At 40.4% G+C, this 18,590-nt stretch overlaps 1 protein-coding gene across 2 annotated transcripts in view; it reads left to right on the top strand.

Moving 5' to 3' along the window:
- Positions 1–6,641: 6,641 nt before the first annotated feature.
- Positions 6,642–18,590, top strand: part of gna12a (guanine nucleotide binding protein (G protein) alpha 12a) — a 21,245-nt gene continuing 9,296 nt past the window's right edge. Inside the window, exons 1-2 of one of the 2 annotated variants that reach the window (XM_034893735.1) lie at positions 6,642–7,406; positions 12,981–13,199. In XM_034893735.1, coding sequence (XP_034749626.1) covers positions 7,089–7,406; positions 12,981–13,199 — 537 coding nt within the window. In that variant the 5' untranslated portion in view covers positions 6,642–7,088. The remainder of the gene's footprint in view (positions 7,407–12,980; positions 13,200–18,590) is intronic. The other variant, XM_034893739.1, reaches the window with a different exon arrangement.

Raw genomic sequence — 18,590 nt, 5'->3', positions numbered from 1 at the left:
GATGGAGTCAATGAAGAAAATGATGTTCTGAGCGTGACCTCCAAAACCTTCTCTTGGGAAGTTGCTGTTACCTTGCTTGCTGACCGCGTTAAGGGGTTAAAAGTAGAGATTTCTTCAGAAGGAGCGTCTTGTTCTTTTCTTTTCTTATTTAACAGCGCCCTCTATAGGGAGAAAGTTAGAATTGCAACACAACACGATTTTTGATTTGACACTATAAATGTTCTCTGAATTCAAAGATTTAAAGTTAAATCTGGTCAATTTCATTCATTTAGAAGCCTTTTTTACATTTGTCTCAGAGGGCTTTACAACACAGATCCTCGATTGGATGAGGAAAAACTCACAAAACACAAAAAAAAACTTTTACAGGAGAAAAAAGAAACCACAAGATCACAAACAGAGGAGGGATTTATCTTCAGACAATAACAAACAGTACATAACACTAAAAATGAAAGCAAAATGCGTTTGGTGTGAAGACCAGAGGAAATGTTGAGCAACAAAATTTCCCACAAAAACCATGAACCTGGGCTCACTTCAAATCTGTGAATTAATTCCACATTCAATATAAAAATGTTGTGCTTCAGGTTTAATAATTAACTTTTCTTTTTTTTGTAAGCATTCCAAGAACACATGAACACATTCTTGATTTTTCGGCCTTTGCTTCCTCGTAATTTAAAGTTAAAGCACAAATGCATGAGTCTTTTTTGCTATTCAAATAATTCAGTCATTTCTGAAATATCTTCCACAATGTGCCTTAAGAAAACACTTTCAAAAAATATTCAATTCCGATCTCCATAAGACTGAAAGGAGTTGTGAGCTGAATATAAACTCTCAGAGATCCAGTAAGTGTGTGACAGTTTGCTGCACAAAGGGGTCAGAGTTCTTGTACCATGTCACAGTAAAAAAAATAGTGCAAATAATAAAAATGAATGATGGCTGAATTCCATTTAGCGGTTATTGGTGCCAAATTAGGGGTTACAAAGGATGGAAACTGATGTGGGGGCATCATTTCCCGTTTGTTTGACAAAAGTATCTATTTTCTAAAGAAGAAAATGTTTACATTGAATTTGTACTTGCCAAAAGGAATTTGTATAAAAACATCTGAATAGGTCTTTATCAGAAACAGCTTCTCCAGAAATGTATCCTCCAATTTACTGCTGTCGTCTTTAATTACAGCAGGCTTTATTAGTGGAGCTAATAGAACTAGATGTTTCAATCCCTTTAGTAGGAAACTCTTCGAAATAGCATGGGGTGGAGTGGTGAAACGGAGGGTAAGGTATGTCATTAGGGTCATCAGGTGGGCACCCTGCTTCATCAACGTTTTGCTGATTGAAACCTACGACGTCTCCAGAGGGCTCAACAGTGTACCCAGCGTCCCAGGTACGCCCCCCTCCATGCCATACCCTTCATTTTCCTTATGAACTCTACATGTCAGGGACGTCCTTCTCCCCGAGTCAGGACTAAGCCTGACCGCCTATCATCTGTTTCTGCCTTGCTGCCCAATTGGGGTCCTTACGCTCAATTTCGAGCCAATCATTGCTTTTTTTCAGCAGCACTTGACCCTGACTTGATGGCCTGTTGGAGAGATTGACCCTTCACTCCTATAATTCTCAGCAAACTGGGGGTGGATGTGGCAACGAATCCCCTGCAACCAACCTCTACTGGGAAGATGCTGGTCTTCCAACCATCTTCCAAATCTGTTACAGCAATGGTGCGTAATTTCTGTCTCCTACTTAGGAATTCTAAGTAGGCCTAATGACAATAAAACTGTCGGCACCTCCACATGGTACAAGCCAACCCGGGCTCACGCCACTTTGTGAATGTGTCACATTATTTTGATTTATTAATTTGTGTACATGTCAAGATTTTCTCATTTATTACGTGCACGATTTTTTAACCTGACCATTTCAGAAACTGACATGACACGGGGCTGCTCTGTGGCACACAACAACGGGGGAATGAAACGCCACATGGTGCCCACAACAATGGGGCCGTTGTGGTTAGGAAAGCAAAACGGGGAAAGGAAGTGCAAGACGTGGGACACGATCCCCAGTCTCCGGGGTGAAAGTGTAACAGACATTTGTTAATATATATTAAAAAAAGTCTGCACTAAAGCTTTAACATGCCCTAGTTTGGGGAATTTTAGAACGTTTTCACAGGCTACTTTGTCATCAATGTGCTGTCGTGGGTGTAATAGTAGCCTAATACTAAAAAAAACAAAACTATTGTGAAAGTAAGGGCAAAAACCGTGGAATATTCAACATATGCAGGGCGATGTTACACCAAAAACCCATCTGGACTCATTTTTAATGGCTGAATAATTTATATTTAGAGACTGTGTTCCTTCTAACACTGATGACATCTGCCTAAGTAATAATTGATCTGTTGGGATGTAATTGTTTCCTTCCCTTCTCAGGCAAAATTAATAATTAATGTGAAATTACTAAATTGCCAAAGAAAATGTCTAATGTGCTGATGTTTAAGTAGTGTTTAGAAGAGACCATGCCAATTAGAATTAAAAGTGATTAAGTTTTTACTTAAATTTGAACAAAAACTGAAAAACACATGTACCGTCTTCCTATGATGTTAGAGGAACTGAAATGCAAATGTATTAGCATTGCTCAGCATCAACTCCGAATAGGTTCTATCTGGTGAATCTCACTGCACACAACTTTCCACCTCTGTGTCTGCTGCAGCTGGCCGGCTTCTACTGGGTCCACTTCCTTTGGCACACCGTCTTGGTAACAGCAGATAGTTGGTAGAAGTCAGGAGCCTGCTGGAGTATTGCTGGTCTGCTGACCCAACTGGCGTTTGTGAGGCAGATTAGTCTTGCAGTGAAACTGGCCCTGTAAACAGCCTGGATCCATTAAATCACAAACCCTGGATCCTGTAGCTGATGAGTTTCTCTGTGCAAGAAGGCTGTCAAGCAGAGGCTCTCATGTTGCCTTGGCTGAGTGAGAAGCTTATGTTTCCCAGGGACACGGGCTGGCATGGAGACTTTGGCTATCTGGCTGTTTGACGGAGAAGAAGAGAAAGTGTTGAGGCATTGTGATGATAAAAAGAGACACTGGTTGAGGAACCATCTCGGCGAGAAACCAACTTTCAGTTTAAGCCAACCGAGTAACTCTATGACGTTTGTGAGTTTCACTGCGCAGCGCTCTCTCTTTTAAAATTTTTGCAATGCCTTGTCAAGTCCACACAGATTTTTACTTTTTTCACACAGAACATTTACGAAAACACAAAAGTGAGATATTCCTCAAATTGACCAATATCTATTAAGTGCATTTGTCTGTCTGAGACATAATGTGTGATTTAATGGACAGATAAACAAACAAAAAACAATTTACAGCTAGTCTCCAACAAACTGCAGACCATGGCTGAGGTAAAAGGCTGATAAAACATTTGATCACACTAATTAAACCGAAACATCCTAAGGATTTCAAGATGAATCTGAGCAAGATTTAGAGGTTCACAGCTCGGAAATATAATGGGGTGCTTTATATAACAAAATTCCTTTAAGGTGATAAATACAGCACTGTACATATTCTTTAATCCAATCCAGGGTGTTCCAGTTGTGGTAAAATATGACTACTAAAAGAACAACATTCATTCTGACATCTAGACTTTCTAATTTTCTTTCTTAGTGGATGTTAGAGTAAACATTTTGTCTTTGACCCGACCTGCTTCAACAACCTGCCGGCTGCAGCAGTTTTACACCACTGACAGAGACATAACACCAGATACTCATTTAATATTTATTTGCATAAAGGAACTCAATATGAGAAGAATTTTGAATGTATTTGCACAGAATGACACAACTCTTAAATGTACAATATGACAATGATTGGGAGTGGGACTGGACCTTTAAAAAGCAAAACCTTTTACATAGTATTTGGTAAGGGGAAACCCAAACCATAGTGTTTTCTTTGGCCATTACTGTTACCTAAGTAGAGACACTATTAAATGATCTTGTTGTGAATTTTATGAATGGTTGTCCCAGCAACTCAAATGTCGTGTTGGCGTTTGTACTTGTTTGTCGGTGCACTGTCTTTCATTTGTTTGTATTATATTTGATAATTTGAGTAATGTATTGATACCATTGATAGTTTTGTGTTATTGATTTGGTTGTGCTGTACTACAATCAAGCAGCTGTGTTTTATTCATGTTTTAAATCTGTCATTTGGACCTTGTTTTCATGATTGTATTCATGTTTTATTTGGACCCTTTTTTGAATGTGTGTACACGCCAGGAAAATTAGCAACTGCTAATGGGGATCTGATGAAGGCTAAACATGCAGACAAAAAGTAAAACTTCATACACTTCACTCGCTGCTTCTCCTCTCTGTTTGAAGCTAACCATAGCCCTCAAGTTAACCAAATGAAGGCTGACTTTGATATATGGTGCAGTTTTCCTCTAGTCATTGCAGGGAAGTACATTCAGTGAAGATGACAATACTTCCCAGATTTATTTATTTATTCCAATGCCTGCCGGTCTTTATACCCAAGTAATTTTTTAATTGGTCAACCAATCTATTACCTCATGCATTTGGGGGAGTAAGGTTCCAAGGATTAATAAGGCCATTCTTTAAAGAGATATGGGTGGATAATCCCTTTTTTTATGTTTTATCCATTACTATTGGACATCCAGTATCAGTTACAAACTGGTGTCTCCTTGGGGCACAGTTTGGTGGCTCCACATCTCTCCTAGCTTTAGTGTATTCCTCCTCGCCAGTAAAGCTCTTTTATCCAATCCTGTTGTATTGCGCACTCTCAAAACGTTCAATAAATTTCGTTATCACTATAAGCTAACATCAGCGTCAGTTCCTGGCCCTATTTATAAGAACCATCTTTTCCCTCCTTCTACACTTGATTCAACATTTAGACAATGGAGTTTGAGTGGTCTCAAACACATTAAAGATCTACTGCATATACAGATAACATATTTGACAGATTTGATAATCTGTGTAGACAATATAACCTTCCTTGTTAATATCGGGGTTGAGATCAGGAAATGATGATGTAGACTTCAAAGATGACGAGTCCAAAGATTTCCGATCATTTGCAGCTTTATTCAAACAGTGAACAAACTGTACACCAATGAACATCAGAATAACTGCATTTTTTAAAGTCTTCTTGTCCTGCACCGGTCAGTTGATCTATTTCTGTTAGACACGGTTAGCTTTGAAACAACTCCTTATTTGTGAGACACTTCTACTAGTTTTACACATTCCGATCTATTCCTGCACCCTAGGGTCTACTTCATGCTGACTGCCCCGAAAGGCTCCCTGAGAATAGTTAAATACATTGAACACTTAAATATAAACCTATCACTCATAGTTTGTTTTTTTAGGTATCTACAGGTTTGCCACTTTGTTAAGAATCTATGTTTTCCTTTTCCTGATCTCCCTGCCATCACAGTGTTGGACAAACTTACTATCTCCTCTGTGAATAAAGGACTAATCTCTACTATATTCTCAGCTGATTTTTCTTGGAGATCAAAGCCTAAACAAATTTAAAAGCAAATGGGAGGATAAGCTTTGTATTTACCTGACTGAGGAATATTGGGAAACTGGCACTGAAAAGAGTTAGAGTTAGATTGTGGTTTATATAGTTTAAGGGGTTACATAGAGTGCATTTAAACAAGCCAAGGCTTGCCAACATATACCCTAGGACGGACGCTAGCTGCGATAATTGTTGTTTTTCTCCAACCAACTTAGTGCATTCTCTCTGGTCCTGCCCCCAACTCTCAGACTACTGGCCAATGGTTTTTAAAACAATAAGCGAGGTTCTTTGAGTGATGCTGGAGTCCTGTCCACTTATAGTAATATTTGGTATGGCAGAGGAAATCCTGAGTTTAAATGCAAACCAGTCGGACATCATTGCATTCACATCACTTTTGGCCCTTAGGCGAATTTTGTTAGTTTGGAGATCTTGGTTTTAAAGCTAAAGATGATCAAATTTACACCGAGAGGGTGTGTGGAAAGGTTCTAATTCAAGTCCTCTGAGTGAGGGTCTCTAATTGTAACTGAGACAGACCCCCCCCCCGCCCCCATCCTTTCCATTGTTTATTTTTTATAAACCACTTGCCTATTTATTTGTCTCTCTCTTTTTCTGTTGGTATTTGACCACCTCACAGAATGGTTGACACATGTTAAATAATTGCAAAATTTGAACCACCTGATATGTTCTAGACGTATGTGGAACTATGCTTTGAAAGGATATGGATGCATAGCTGTGAGAATGTACATTCATAAGATAATTTGTTTTTGTGTGAACATACCAGCTACCAAGAGGTCTATAGGAAGCGTGGGTGAGGGTAATTTTGTTCCTGTTTACAAAAAAGACAAACTGGGGGAAATTATACTGTTTGATGTAACCTGTATTGTGCATTTCCTTTAATAAATTATTTTAAAAAATTGATAAAAAAAGTAACATTTCACTTACAGTCCTCTGATCAGAGAGAAAAGGGTTGTATAGGCCATCTATGGGTGCTTACAGGGCGAACCAGAGTGTCTCTCCCTCTGTATTGTGTCCACGGGCGTCCCCTGGCGGTGATCCCCGGTAGAGCACCGGCGCCCTCAGCAGTCTGACCGCCCCACCGCCGCCCGTATGAGCTGCTCTAACTCCGCTGCCCAAGTTCACAAACCGCTGGGAGTTAGAGAGATAGAGAGTGTGGATAGGCTGTCCCCCCACCGTGGATGTGTGTGTCTTCTTAATGTAGTGTGGCTTCGACTGAACAGACAGATTTCTGATCAACTTTAGATCTTTTTTTCAGTCCGGGACGGACTTAGACCTTTAGACTACACAATTTTCGGAACATTTCCCGGCTTTGTTTCGTCTCTATCCGGATTGATTTTTGTTGATGGCGTGGTCTAACCAAGATGGACACGGGTTGTCTGTCGACTGGAGACTAGATAACGGTTTCACCTTTTAAATCTAGATGTAGGCCTATACTGTATTGCATTATCCGCTGAAACCTTATTATTTATCAGGTTGGATGTAAGAAGAATGGGTTATTTCCCCCCCAGAGGTCACATCCTATAATGAACATTTTCCCACTGGAGTTTCGGTGAACTTTTCCCACGACTCGCCATGTCGGGAGTGGTCCGCACCCTGAGCCGCTGCCTGCTCCCGGCGGAGGCCAGCCGGGACCCGGGGAGCAGCAAGGAGGGGAGCCGGGAGAGGGATGCGGCGCAGGAGCGGGAGGCGCGGCGCAGGAGCCGGGAGATAGACGCGATGCTCGCCCGGGAGAGGAGAGCCGTTCGCCGGCTGGTGAAGATTCTCTTGCTCGGGGCCGGGGAGAGCGGAAAGTCCACATTCCTCAAACAGATGCGCATCATAAACGGACAACAATTTGATAAAAAAGCACTTCTGGATTTCCGGGACACTATCTATGAGAATATACTAAAGGTAAGAATAGGAAATACATAGCTAGGAGCCTTCAGGAAAACTTTACAGCCCAATGTCCATAGATTAAACCACCATATTTATTATTGGTGTCTCCTACGTTTGTCTTTTTAGTTTAAAATCTATAGATTATTTTGTTTGTTGTGAGCTCTCCTTAAGAAGCCTATAAAACTTGTTGAAACCATGTTAAATAAGTAAAGTTAAACCCAAGGATGGGTGAGAAAAAGACATTAGGAGACCAGAGCTGGAAGATTCCTCGATTAATCAGTCTTTAGAGATATACTGACTAGAGTTGACGCGATTAATGAGTTTTTCATCATCCTTTTTTCAAATAAACATCACCAAAACAATCACTAGCACCATCTCCTCAAAAATAAGATGTGCTTTTCCTAATCATTATGATGGGAAACTGAATGTATTTGATATACTTTGGACTCAAGCAGCAGTGGCTCTGGGAAAGTTTTTTGTTAGATGTGTATTGGATTGAATAGTATGGTCCAACGAAAAATACACCTCATTGAGGTAGAAATAACACAATGAAAGAGAAGGAGCAAACAAAAAAGTAATTGTGAAATATCGACTGTGTATTTTCAGAGGTAAAAAAAAAGGAGCCATACCGTTTTCCTTTTAAGAAGGAAGAGATTTAAAGAAAGATAAAGAGAGCTGCCACTTACTGTAACACTTACAGAATATTTAATCATTTCTATTTTCAGAAAAAACACAACATCCCTTAGCCATTAAGCACTGGAAGGGGCTTTTGTAGAGTTCCAGTGAAGAAGGAGATGTCGTCTGGCCAGTAAAGATGTGAAAGCAAAGATGGGGAGAGACTGTTACAGTCATCACAAGTATTTCAGAGATAAAATCAAATTACTTCTGCCAGAAGGAAAAAAACTAACGGGCAAGAATAAAACACATTGGTTGGCTCTGGGATATTTCGATGGACATTTACTATCTCTGACATTTTATAGACCAAACAATTGTTGATCAATCAGGAAAATAATCAGCAGGTTAATCAGTTGTAGAAATAATCCATATTTGCAGCCCTAATATTGACATTTTCATCCCACAGTTGAAGCTCACACACACATGCACACATACTTGCAAACACTCAGAGGTTTTTGGCCAGGTTGGCTCATTGGTGCAGCAGGCGCACATGTAATGAGAGGTTTGTGCCCTGATGCAGAGGTCTGGGGTTTGAGTCCGACCTGTGATTTCCTACATGTCTTCCCCCTCTCTTTCACCTAACTGTCCTGTCAAAAGGTGGAAAAGCCCAGAAAATAATCTTTAAACAAACACTCAGAGGTTTGTTGACATAGTGCATATTTTTATCCTGAAGTGTTTGTGTGTATGTGTGTGTGTGCATGTGTGTGTGTGTGCGCATGCGCTGTCCCTTTGTTTGCTGTCATGGCTGGGCCTCCTTCACCAGCTAACAATACCAGACTATTCCTGAGGGATGAGCACATCCGCCCTGAGTGCCACACAGCCTAGACAAGGATGATAAGAGCCAGTTTCTTCCACACAGCTGAGGTGGTATACAATACCCTGCCCTGAATACCAGCATACAGTGACGGTGCTGTCTTAGGCCACAGCATGAACAGGACCCCCCCAAACCCACCCACATACACACATTTCACCATCAGTTAACCTCCTGAAAAACACACAATGCATAATGTGTAGCAGGGCATGGGAGAGGAAAAAATGGCACGACTGGCGTCTTCTCCAATGCAGCATGATACTACATGCCTGTAATCCCGTGACCCACCCTGTTGCTATTCATTGGCTCTCTATTTTATGCAACAACAAAAGACTAAAACTAAAAGTACTTGTTGTGTCCCACCGACAGTCCCAGACCCAAAAGTATAAACAACGAGAGAAAACCACCAAACAGCAATCACATGTTTATTTCCATTACTGATTAATTGTTGATTAGTTTTTTGACTAATCTGTACTTCTTTGGACTATTAAAATATTTGAAAGTGTCCATCACAATTTCCCAGTAAAGGCTTAAAAATGACTACATTTACCATTAGTGTATAATTCCCAGTATTTTATGACACCATGAACTGACACGATTCCCTTAGTAAAGCTGCGAAGCATTGGTGTATTAAGTGGGATGTTACCTGATCAGTAGTGTGGCTCAGCCTCACTTGTCGGGTGTAGAGGACACCCTCCCTTCATGGGAACCTAATGAGAGAGAAAGAGAACAAAGTGTGAAGTTAAGAAGGGATAAAACTGAAAGAGAACACACAGATGCGTAGCATAATTAGGCTTATAAAAATAAATAACATGTAGGTGGAGTTCAGGTGTGGCCCCGCTCTTTTAATCTCATTAATTATAACTCCAGGAACGGATAAATCTCTGGGCTGATCCTTGTCAAAGTGGATTTACTTATTTCTCAAAAATTATGAAACTCAAAAACAGTTGGTCCTAATGTAACTCTGTCACGCCCCATCAGCAAGTGTAGGATGGCTGAACAACTCGTGTATCCACTAATTTAGCTTTACCTCTTGGATAGAACAGAACATAAACAACAACAATAAAGAATGGTTAGTTTCCATCCACTTTCTATGTTGAGCACATGATGGTTTGGAGTTTTTCATGAAGCAGTTTTATTTTATTTTTATCTGATTGTCTTTTATTACTCCTTAATTAAGTGCTTTCCCAAACATGAATCAATCAAGGTAGGTACAGTAAAGCAAGCTGACAGGTTTTTGAAGTTAAAGTAGCTTTAAGATTTTTTTCCACACTGTCAGTTTCACATGATACATTCATTATTAGCTTAGCCCATTGAATCCCAAAAACTCTGCATATTTGGCATCTTTGTAAACGTTAGAATACTAGAACATAAAACAAAGTTCTGTGAGGACACCCTCCCTTCATGGGAACCTAATGAAGGAGAGAAATTTAGGACTGCTTGTACAGATTGAATAGTATGGATTGCAGAAGTTACTTATAGTAATGCTTGTTTGTTAAAGGGTAGGGGCAAGAGGCACTGGCTACCTGCCTTTTGCCATATTTTAACAGTTTTTGATGCCTTCTGTACAGAGGGGAGTGGATTGTTGGGGCGCAAAAGATAGCCGGAGAAGGGCAGTGCAGTTGATGGTGCGGAAAACGGAAGGAAGTTACTTCGTAATTGCACAAAAGTGATAAATGAAACAGAGCTTCTTTTTCTTTTAAAGGCCCAGCCAGATGCGACTGTAGGCGACTGCTAATAATACCATTGGCCGCGGCATGACTGTGAGGAAACAAGTTCCATGTGGTGGGATACAACTGAGGGCCACTGGTCTTTTGTCTCTTTAGCTCTTTTTTCATCCTAGGCACAACTTTTTTCATGTGAAATAGTTAGTGCAATTCTATAAATGACACCCTATTCCAATGACGGCCAGCTTTTCATTTTGAGCGTGGCCGTTTGGATCATGTATAAACACTTTATTTATACACTTTGTGGTCTGACAACAGGTTGTAAAACTGCTTTTTTTGTAGTACAACCAGCCCTTTAAGCGTGATTTATGCTTCTATGTTATATCTAGGGCTTGGCTACATACGTAGGTACATGGAGAAACGGCCCTAAGTCTGGTGTGCACCTATCGAAAATGTAACTACATGTTACTCGCAAGTTGCTCAGCCGTGGTTACCACACATCTACATAACGCCCACGTATCTCTAAAGCAACATATCCAGACAGGGAAAAGAAGACCAAAGCAGTGTATGTTCCGTTTTGTGTTTTTTTTGTTTCATCAGTCTGCAATTTTAAGAGGCATAATTATTAGGGACCATTATTAGGGACCAATATCTACCATACACAAAGTGGGCATATGATATATCCTAACTATACTAGGATCACCTGAAAGCTCCAATAATAGAATGACCAGCTGACATTACAGTTTGGGAAGGGTACTTTGGTATTGTCCTCCAAATGTGGACAAAAGAAGGCTGCATTTCTTGCTATACATTTGGGGCCGTTAAAACAGGCCAGACCTGGTTAATGTGTAATCATTTTTCAAGATTTTTTTCTTTTTAAATATGTGGCATTTTCACCTTTATTTGACAGAGGTAGAGACTGGAAATTGGGGAAAGGGAAGGTTATGAGGTGGAACAAAAGTCTCAAGACTGGAATTACACCCGTTGTTCCAACTTTTTACAGTTTTGATGTATTTGTTGTAGAAGTGCAGACATGCTGAATTGAGACAAGGTATGCGCTTATACAGGAAAAGAGACAGACAAGACTGTGTGGGATTATGCTACAAGTACGCTGAGGTTGGATTACAAACAGAAAGTGGATGTGACTCAAAGCTCGCTCACAGTGACTCTCCGCCAACATGCTGCTGTTCGATGCGCATGTCGTGTCAGATTACGGTTGCATGTGTGTCTTTGTGTTAAGCACTAGCTTTGTCAGTCTTGTATGCATTTCTACTGTAAAAACAACAAAAAAACATCACACACCAGTCACAAAGCAGCGTCCCAGTCAAAATGCACACACACAAGCTTACACAACACACACACACACACACACACGCACACACATATAGTAGCTGCATTACTGATGCCTTCTACAAACTGTCACAAATCCTACTATATTTTTTTCATGTTTTGCCTTTTTCACACCCCCACCTCCTGTTGCACACCCATGTATCTTAGCAGGGGGTCTCTCTCTTTGAACAACCCTGTCTGAGATTTCTTCCAGATTTTTTTCTTTAGAGGATTTGAGCTGGGTTGGCAGCTGTTCTTGTTGTGGGTCTGTAAAGCCCCATTGAATGCAATATTAAGCTATGTAAATAAACTTGAGTAGACATTACTATTGCACAAGAGTTAGGTGGTCATGACTCATTGACACACACACATGTCCTCACATCCCTTAACCCACTGTGACCTTTGTAGTTCTCTGATACTGTTTGCTGCCGCTTCCTCTGTTGTTTCAGTAAATAAATCAAGCAAACAGGCTTTAATAATACAGCAGATTCTGAACTTAAGGATGCTGGGAAATAATCTTCACCTTGGAGCCAATGATTAAGCCATAAAGATATACGCAAAGAAAAATATCTTATGAATAGACAAGCAACAAAATGGACTAGATAAATGATGTTTAAAATAATCACCAAATAGACTTAACCAAACACATCATGAAATGCTGAATTGGAACAATTAAAAGGAGTTGATTAAAAAAAGTGTAATAAAAATATATACAGAGAGAAAAGGAGACGTTATACAAAACATTGAGTCTCTGTGTGTTGGTTAGTTTGATCACTCAGCAGAAGACCTCCCACACAGATCAGTCTACATGGTTCCCTTCAGAAAACTACCAACAACCACACATGCAAATGTGCGTGTGTGTCTGTGTGTGGGTTAGACACATGCGCTACACTGTTAAAGTTACTCCATGTTTACCAGTAACCCTAGACTCTGTGTTGACGTTCTTGCCAGGAAGCAGCACATACAGATTGAGTCTTTTTTTTCTTCTCTCCATGTGGTCAGGAAATATTACATAGTACAAAAATGCTGACATTAGAAAAAAGCAGCTGTTACACTACTTCACCACATTCGGGCTCATGTATTTGCACTGATTGTGTGTTTGTGCAGGGCATGCGCGTGCTGGTGGATGCCCGGGACAAGCTAGGTATCAGCTGGCAGAGCTGCGAGAACGAGAAGCAGGGCATGCTGGTGATGTCGTGGGAGGGACGCGTGGGCGGCTCGGGGGTCGAGCCCGGTGAGTTTCAGCTGTACGTGATGGCGCTGAGCGCGCTCTGGGCCGATGCCGGCATACAGGAGGCCTACGCACGACGCTCTGAGTTCCAACTGGTGAGTAGATTAGCCATGTAACATACACTTGCCCCCTTTTATTTTACCCTGAAGTAGCTTCAAGGTTGTAAGTCAGTTTGTCCCAAGTCTTTGTTGACACTATATGTTGTTTACACTGCTTTGCTATTCCATCAAATTGAAATATTTTAGATGTCTTGTGCATCAATTTTACTCACTTCCCCAACATTCAGATTGACATATTCGGTATGTATAGAAATTCCAGGATCCTACAGTAGTTTTTCCAACTAAGTTCAGGTGGTTGTTGATGTTTGGGGGCCTTAGAAAGAGTTTTTCAATGATGGCTGCTTGTTAAGGATGGATTACTGTGACAGCTGAAACATATACTTATCTAAAAAAAATGACCTTTTTTGTATAATTCAGTGTCACATCCAGGAACGGTTAAACGACAAAACTTGCATTGACACCCCATTCCAAAAGTTGAAGCTATTTCTCATAACTAGCTGCTTTAACAATACATCAGGCAATCCTTAAAACTCCTTATAGTTCTCATGCAGCAGTCTGAGGTATCCAATCACTCTCCATAGCACATCCCAAACTCATGAAATATTAATTACTCTTAATCCTCCCATTATTAGTAATATGTCTGCATTCAAAACCAGCCTTGAGTTCATTAACTGACCAGGAGTCATGATCAGTCATAGATTACTCACTGGCTGACCGGATGCTTCACATGTAACATGTCTCAGTAGTCAAAGATCATCCGATGACTAAGCTGTATTTATTCAGTAATCATCAGTGTGAAAATGTAATACGGACTTTTATTTGTCCATGTGGGGGCAACGTACTCAAAAAGCCAACCTTTTTTCTTTAGAACACAACGAATCACAACATCTCGGAACAGATTACAGCTCAGGATCTCTTGTCTCTTATCATCCGTCTTTATTGTTTCTGTCTCACTTTACTGTGAGCTGTCAAATAGAGGAATAATGCAAAAAAATACCCTTTAGTAGAAAAACCTTTCACTGTGTATGTTAACTGCTTTTGTACGCCTCAGTTCCATAAATATTTCCATAACACTTCAGCAGTCTAGAGTCACAGATATCTGCACAGTAACTGATTCACCACAGCCGGGAGTAACAAAGCTAATAATTAGTGACATGCTCAAAACGTCAGAGGAAGTAACTGGACAATATCAGAAACAATACTCACAGAACTAAGTCACAGTGGAGGAGCACCGCACCGAGCAAAGCCTGTGGAAGTATTTATTGTTTTTCTGCATAACTTACCTCGCCCATGTTTTTGTGTTTGGAGACTTTCCATTATATTTTTCTCTTGACTGGAAATGGAGCCAGTGAAGTGGAGCCCTGTGGAGTTTCATCTGCTGTGCTACGCTGCACTGAACACAATCTGAAACGGCTTGTAGATTGCAGTGTCATTTTTTTTTTTTACCTTCTAACCGTAACATATTAAACACACGCTGGTCGTGGGTTGCACACATCACCGATCCTCTTTTTACTGTATAACTATTCGCATTGAGTAGTTGGAAAATAAGGCTGTTATACAAAGTATGTTTAAAGCAGGTTTTGATAAAATGGCACCTATACTGACCCATATACCAGTATCAGTTTCAGTGTTTTCAGTTTGGATGAGTTGAAAACCTCATAATCATCATCATAAGATGACATGATTTTCTTTTTAGTTTTGCAGGACAACATTTAGGGCAATTTAATATAAGATGGGATGATTTTATTTGATGTCAGTTGGGCGGATGAAAGTTAGTAAGTAAGAAAGTAAAGTTTATGTATATAGCACTTATCACAGAGTCACAAAGTGCTTCACAAGCCAGATAAATAAATACATTACAACAAATTGATAATCATAAAAAGCCCAATAAATTACAGTATCATAGTAAAATACAAAATCAGAAAATACATAGTGATAGAGTCCACAATGTGGCTAAACAAACGCCTGACTTAAAACATGTGTCTTTAGCTGCTGAAGATATCAACAAAGACCGCCACTCTTAAAACATGAGCCAAAGCTTTCCATAGAGCTTGTCTATGCTGTAGTGCTAGTTTGTGTATGTATATGCATACATGTATATGTTCATAATTAGATTACTTAAGCCAATAAGACAAACATACAGTATTTGACATTTTAATCTTAGCCATAAAGCTGGTCTAATCAATATGTTGTGTTGCCAATGGATCAAGTGACTGTGACAAACCCACAGAGAATTATCAGCTCATTGTTATGGTTTTACAGCTCGTAATGTTTACTGTTTTTGGTTCACTTTGACCACTAGGCTCTAAAAACTCACTGCACACTGACTGCTGACTACCAAACAGCCAAAGTAAGCAACTATACGGTGTACATAGTGGAGCATTTAGCAGCTAAAAAGTCAGATATTTCTCTTAGGAGTTGGTGGAAACCAAAAACAGATAAAAAAGAAGACTTAAATATTGGCCAGAAACAGTACTCCAGATGAAAATGTCAAAGCTGAAACTGCAGCTTGTGGCAATGCTGCGAAGTAGCCAACAAACAAGCAATGCTGGTTTAAAGAAAAATTGAAATGCTTAATTATTACATATAAAAAAATGCCCATCTATGTCTGAGCAGCTGGAGAACCACTTGGTATTAGAATAATTCTATAAGTGTCTGCAAATGTGCGGCAACGGGCCAGACAGACTGTAAATGACACAATGTTTCAGCAGAATGTCGTGAATGATCATTAACCATGTTGTCAACATAGCAAACGTCTCAGTGCGTCAGCATCACCAGCTGTTGAAGCAGCTAGATTACTTTGTACTGTTTTGAAGTGACGCAGCAGCTCTATTTTCTGTTTAGAGCTGTAACGGTTGACCTTTTACCTTGTTGCACATTTAACAGCGACAACACTATCTGGAGTCGGACAGAAACCACTTCCGTCTCCGTCTCACTTAACATACTGTAAGTGTGTGTGAGATGTCGGTGCACAGCTTTGGGTCAGACTGCCTTGTCTTATCTCGAGTTGCCGTATGATAATGCCAGTGCAGCACTGGCTGCTTGCAGACACCGTTCGGGCTTAATTGATAAAGCTGGTGATATTCTGTATTTTTGTAACATTCCACACAAGACCAACAAGAGACTGAACAAGTATTGTCAAGTTTTATAGTCTGTGTATCAAAAGCCTAATATATCTTATTCCTATGTACTATATCTCCATTGTCCACTATTAAAATCACATCAATGAGCCACACTGTTGCACTGGGTCAGTAAAAAAAAAAGAATTGCGGCAACACAGAGAGCAAATACTGGGATTGGTCTGCTCAGACTTGGCTTGGAAGTGTTGCGTTTCCCCCTACTTATTTTCAGGTTGTCCTTCTTCATAAACAACATGAAATCCAGGAGGGGGGTTAACTTTTCTTGATAAAGATTTTGGACCGTGGTCAGAATGCACTGGGGACACACTTAGTCTCTCCCACTATGCCTCTAGAGTCTGTACTCGCTCCAAAGCTAATCTCCATCACTCTCTCACTCACTCTACACACACTCCCCTCGCACACACAAATGACAGCTCTGCTGTTCTCTTAAAGGTCCCATGACATGGTGCTCTTTGGATGCTTTTATGTAGGCCTTAGTGGTCCCCTAATACCATATCTGAAATCTATTTCCCGAAATTCAGCCTTGGTGCAGAATTACAGCCAGTAGAGCCACTCCCAAGATGAGCTTTCTTTAGGACGTGCCATTTCTGTGTCTGTAGCTATTGGGGAGATGGGGAAGCTAGGTGGATGGTGGAGGTGTGGCCTTGACCAACTGCCACTTTGCTCGTTTGAAAGCCATGATGTCTGGGCGGGCAAAGCTGAGAAAAAGGAGGTAACCTTGCTCCTTTTGGAGCTCATAAGGAGCAAGATTCCAGATCGGCCCATCTGAGCTTCCCTTATCTCAAATGCAGAGCAGGATAACCAGGGCTTGGTATACACCTATCGCCATTTCTAGCTGGTGGGGGACCATAAGCAGGCTAGGGGAACGCAAATTAGCGATTAAAAAAAACACATAAAGAGAAATTTTCATGCCATGGGATCTTTAAAGGCACCAACACACAAGTATAAACTTCAGTCCACTCACGTAGGCTACAGCGAACGCTCTACGCGGAGCCTCCGCAGAAGAACCGTGTTCTCTATGCCCTGGTGACAGACTGACAGGCTGGAGGTGGTTGAGCAAGGCAAGGCAACTTTATTTCTACAGCACATTTCAGTATGAGGCAAAGTGCTTTACATAAAACATTAAAAAGCAAATAAAAACAGTCATGCAAATAACCTCTATCTATTCTAAAATAGAATAAGATATTAATACAGGAATAAAAGTTACAGTGCAGTGTAGAAAATGTGTAATTATTTGATTTAAAAGGTTGGGGTATGAGGTTTGGGAGAGGGAGGTTATTAATAAGGGAGGTTACACATTATTTTGTGTGTTGTGTAAAATGTTTTAAATAAATGCAATGTTCTAAGAAAATAGGATGAATAGTTTTGGAAATATTTTACAATTGAAATAAATTTTTGGTTATTACAGAGGGAAAGTACCGGGAAAAATGGGAACCTACTCAACCTGCCACTTTTAAATCATTTTGTGGCAGCATTTTGGATTCCCAGTGGAAATGCTGCAGTTATTAGGTCTGTTATACAAGAGAGAAGCCATTTGGGTTTTATTTTCTGACTTTTTAGTCATATTTTGTCACTGAAGTTTTCTATAAAATAGTGTTAAAATCTCATCTTGTTCTCGTGAACCCAATCTTGTTTATCGTCTCGTCTCGTGAGCCGAGTGTCTCGTCACACCCCTAGTGGGATCGAATGTGATTGGGGAGTATCACAGATAGGGTAGGGAAACTGGAATGTGTTGAGACATGCTAACAGATTGTTGGCATGGTCTCATGTGATTTGTTGACAATAACAGAAATATACAGTAGAATACCAGCAACCTTATCTTTTTCACAGAAATAAAAAAACAGAATGTCTACTGTGGCGTAAATGTGCTGAGTTAGACGCTTACCACCTCCCCCCTTCTTTCCACTCTCTCAAAGGTTTTCCCGGGGACACCACAGTCAGCTTTTCCCAGGCACGGCTGGAGTTGAGCCACAGGCTTTTGAGGAGAGGGGGGGAAGAGAGAAGGAGAGAGAGAGTCTAATTAGAGGAAGAAATAGAGGGAGGGAAAAGTCGAGAAGCGCAGTGAAGGAGAAGGGGAGATAGTGAGAGAAAAACAAGACGAAAGCACATGCAAGGGTTTTGTTTACTTGATTTGTGTTTCCACCACACCCAGATAACCCAGTTTGATCTAGGACATAAACACAGAAACCTTTTTGGCTTGACAAAAACATGGCTGTTAATCACACTGTGATGGTAAACTGTTGCTGTTGTTTCCAGTAGCACATATATCCTGAGTAAAGGACGTATG

Source organism: Etheostoma cragini, chromosome 2, assembly GCF_013103735.1.
Source record: "Etheostoma cragini isolate CJK2018 chromosome 2, CSU_Ecrag_1.0, whole genome shotgun sequence".
NCBI classification, from domain to species: domain Eukaryota; kingdom Metazoa; phylum Chordata; class Actinopteri; order Perciformes; family Percidae; genus Etheostoma; species Etheostoma cragini.
The sequence above is the reverse complement of the archived record's forward strand: the minus strand, read 5'-3'. Positions and strand labels throughout refer to the sequence as shown.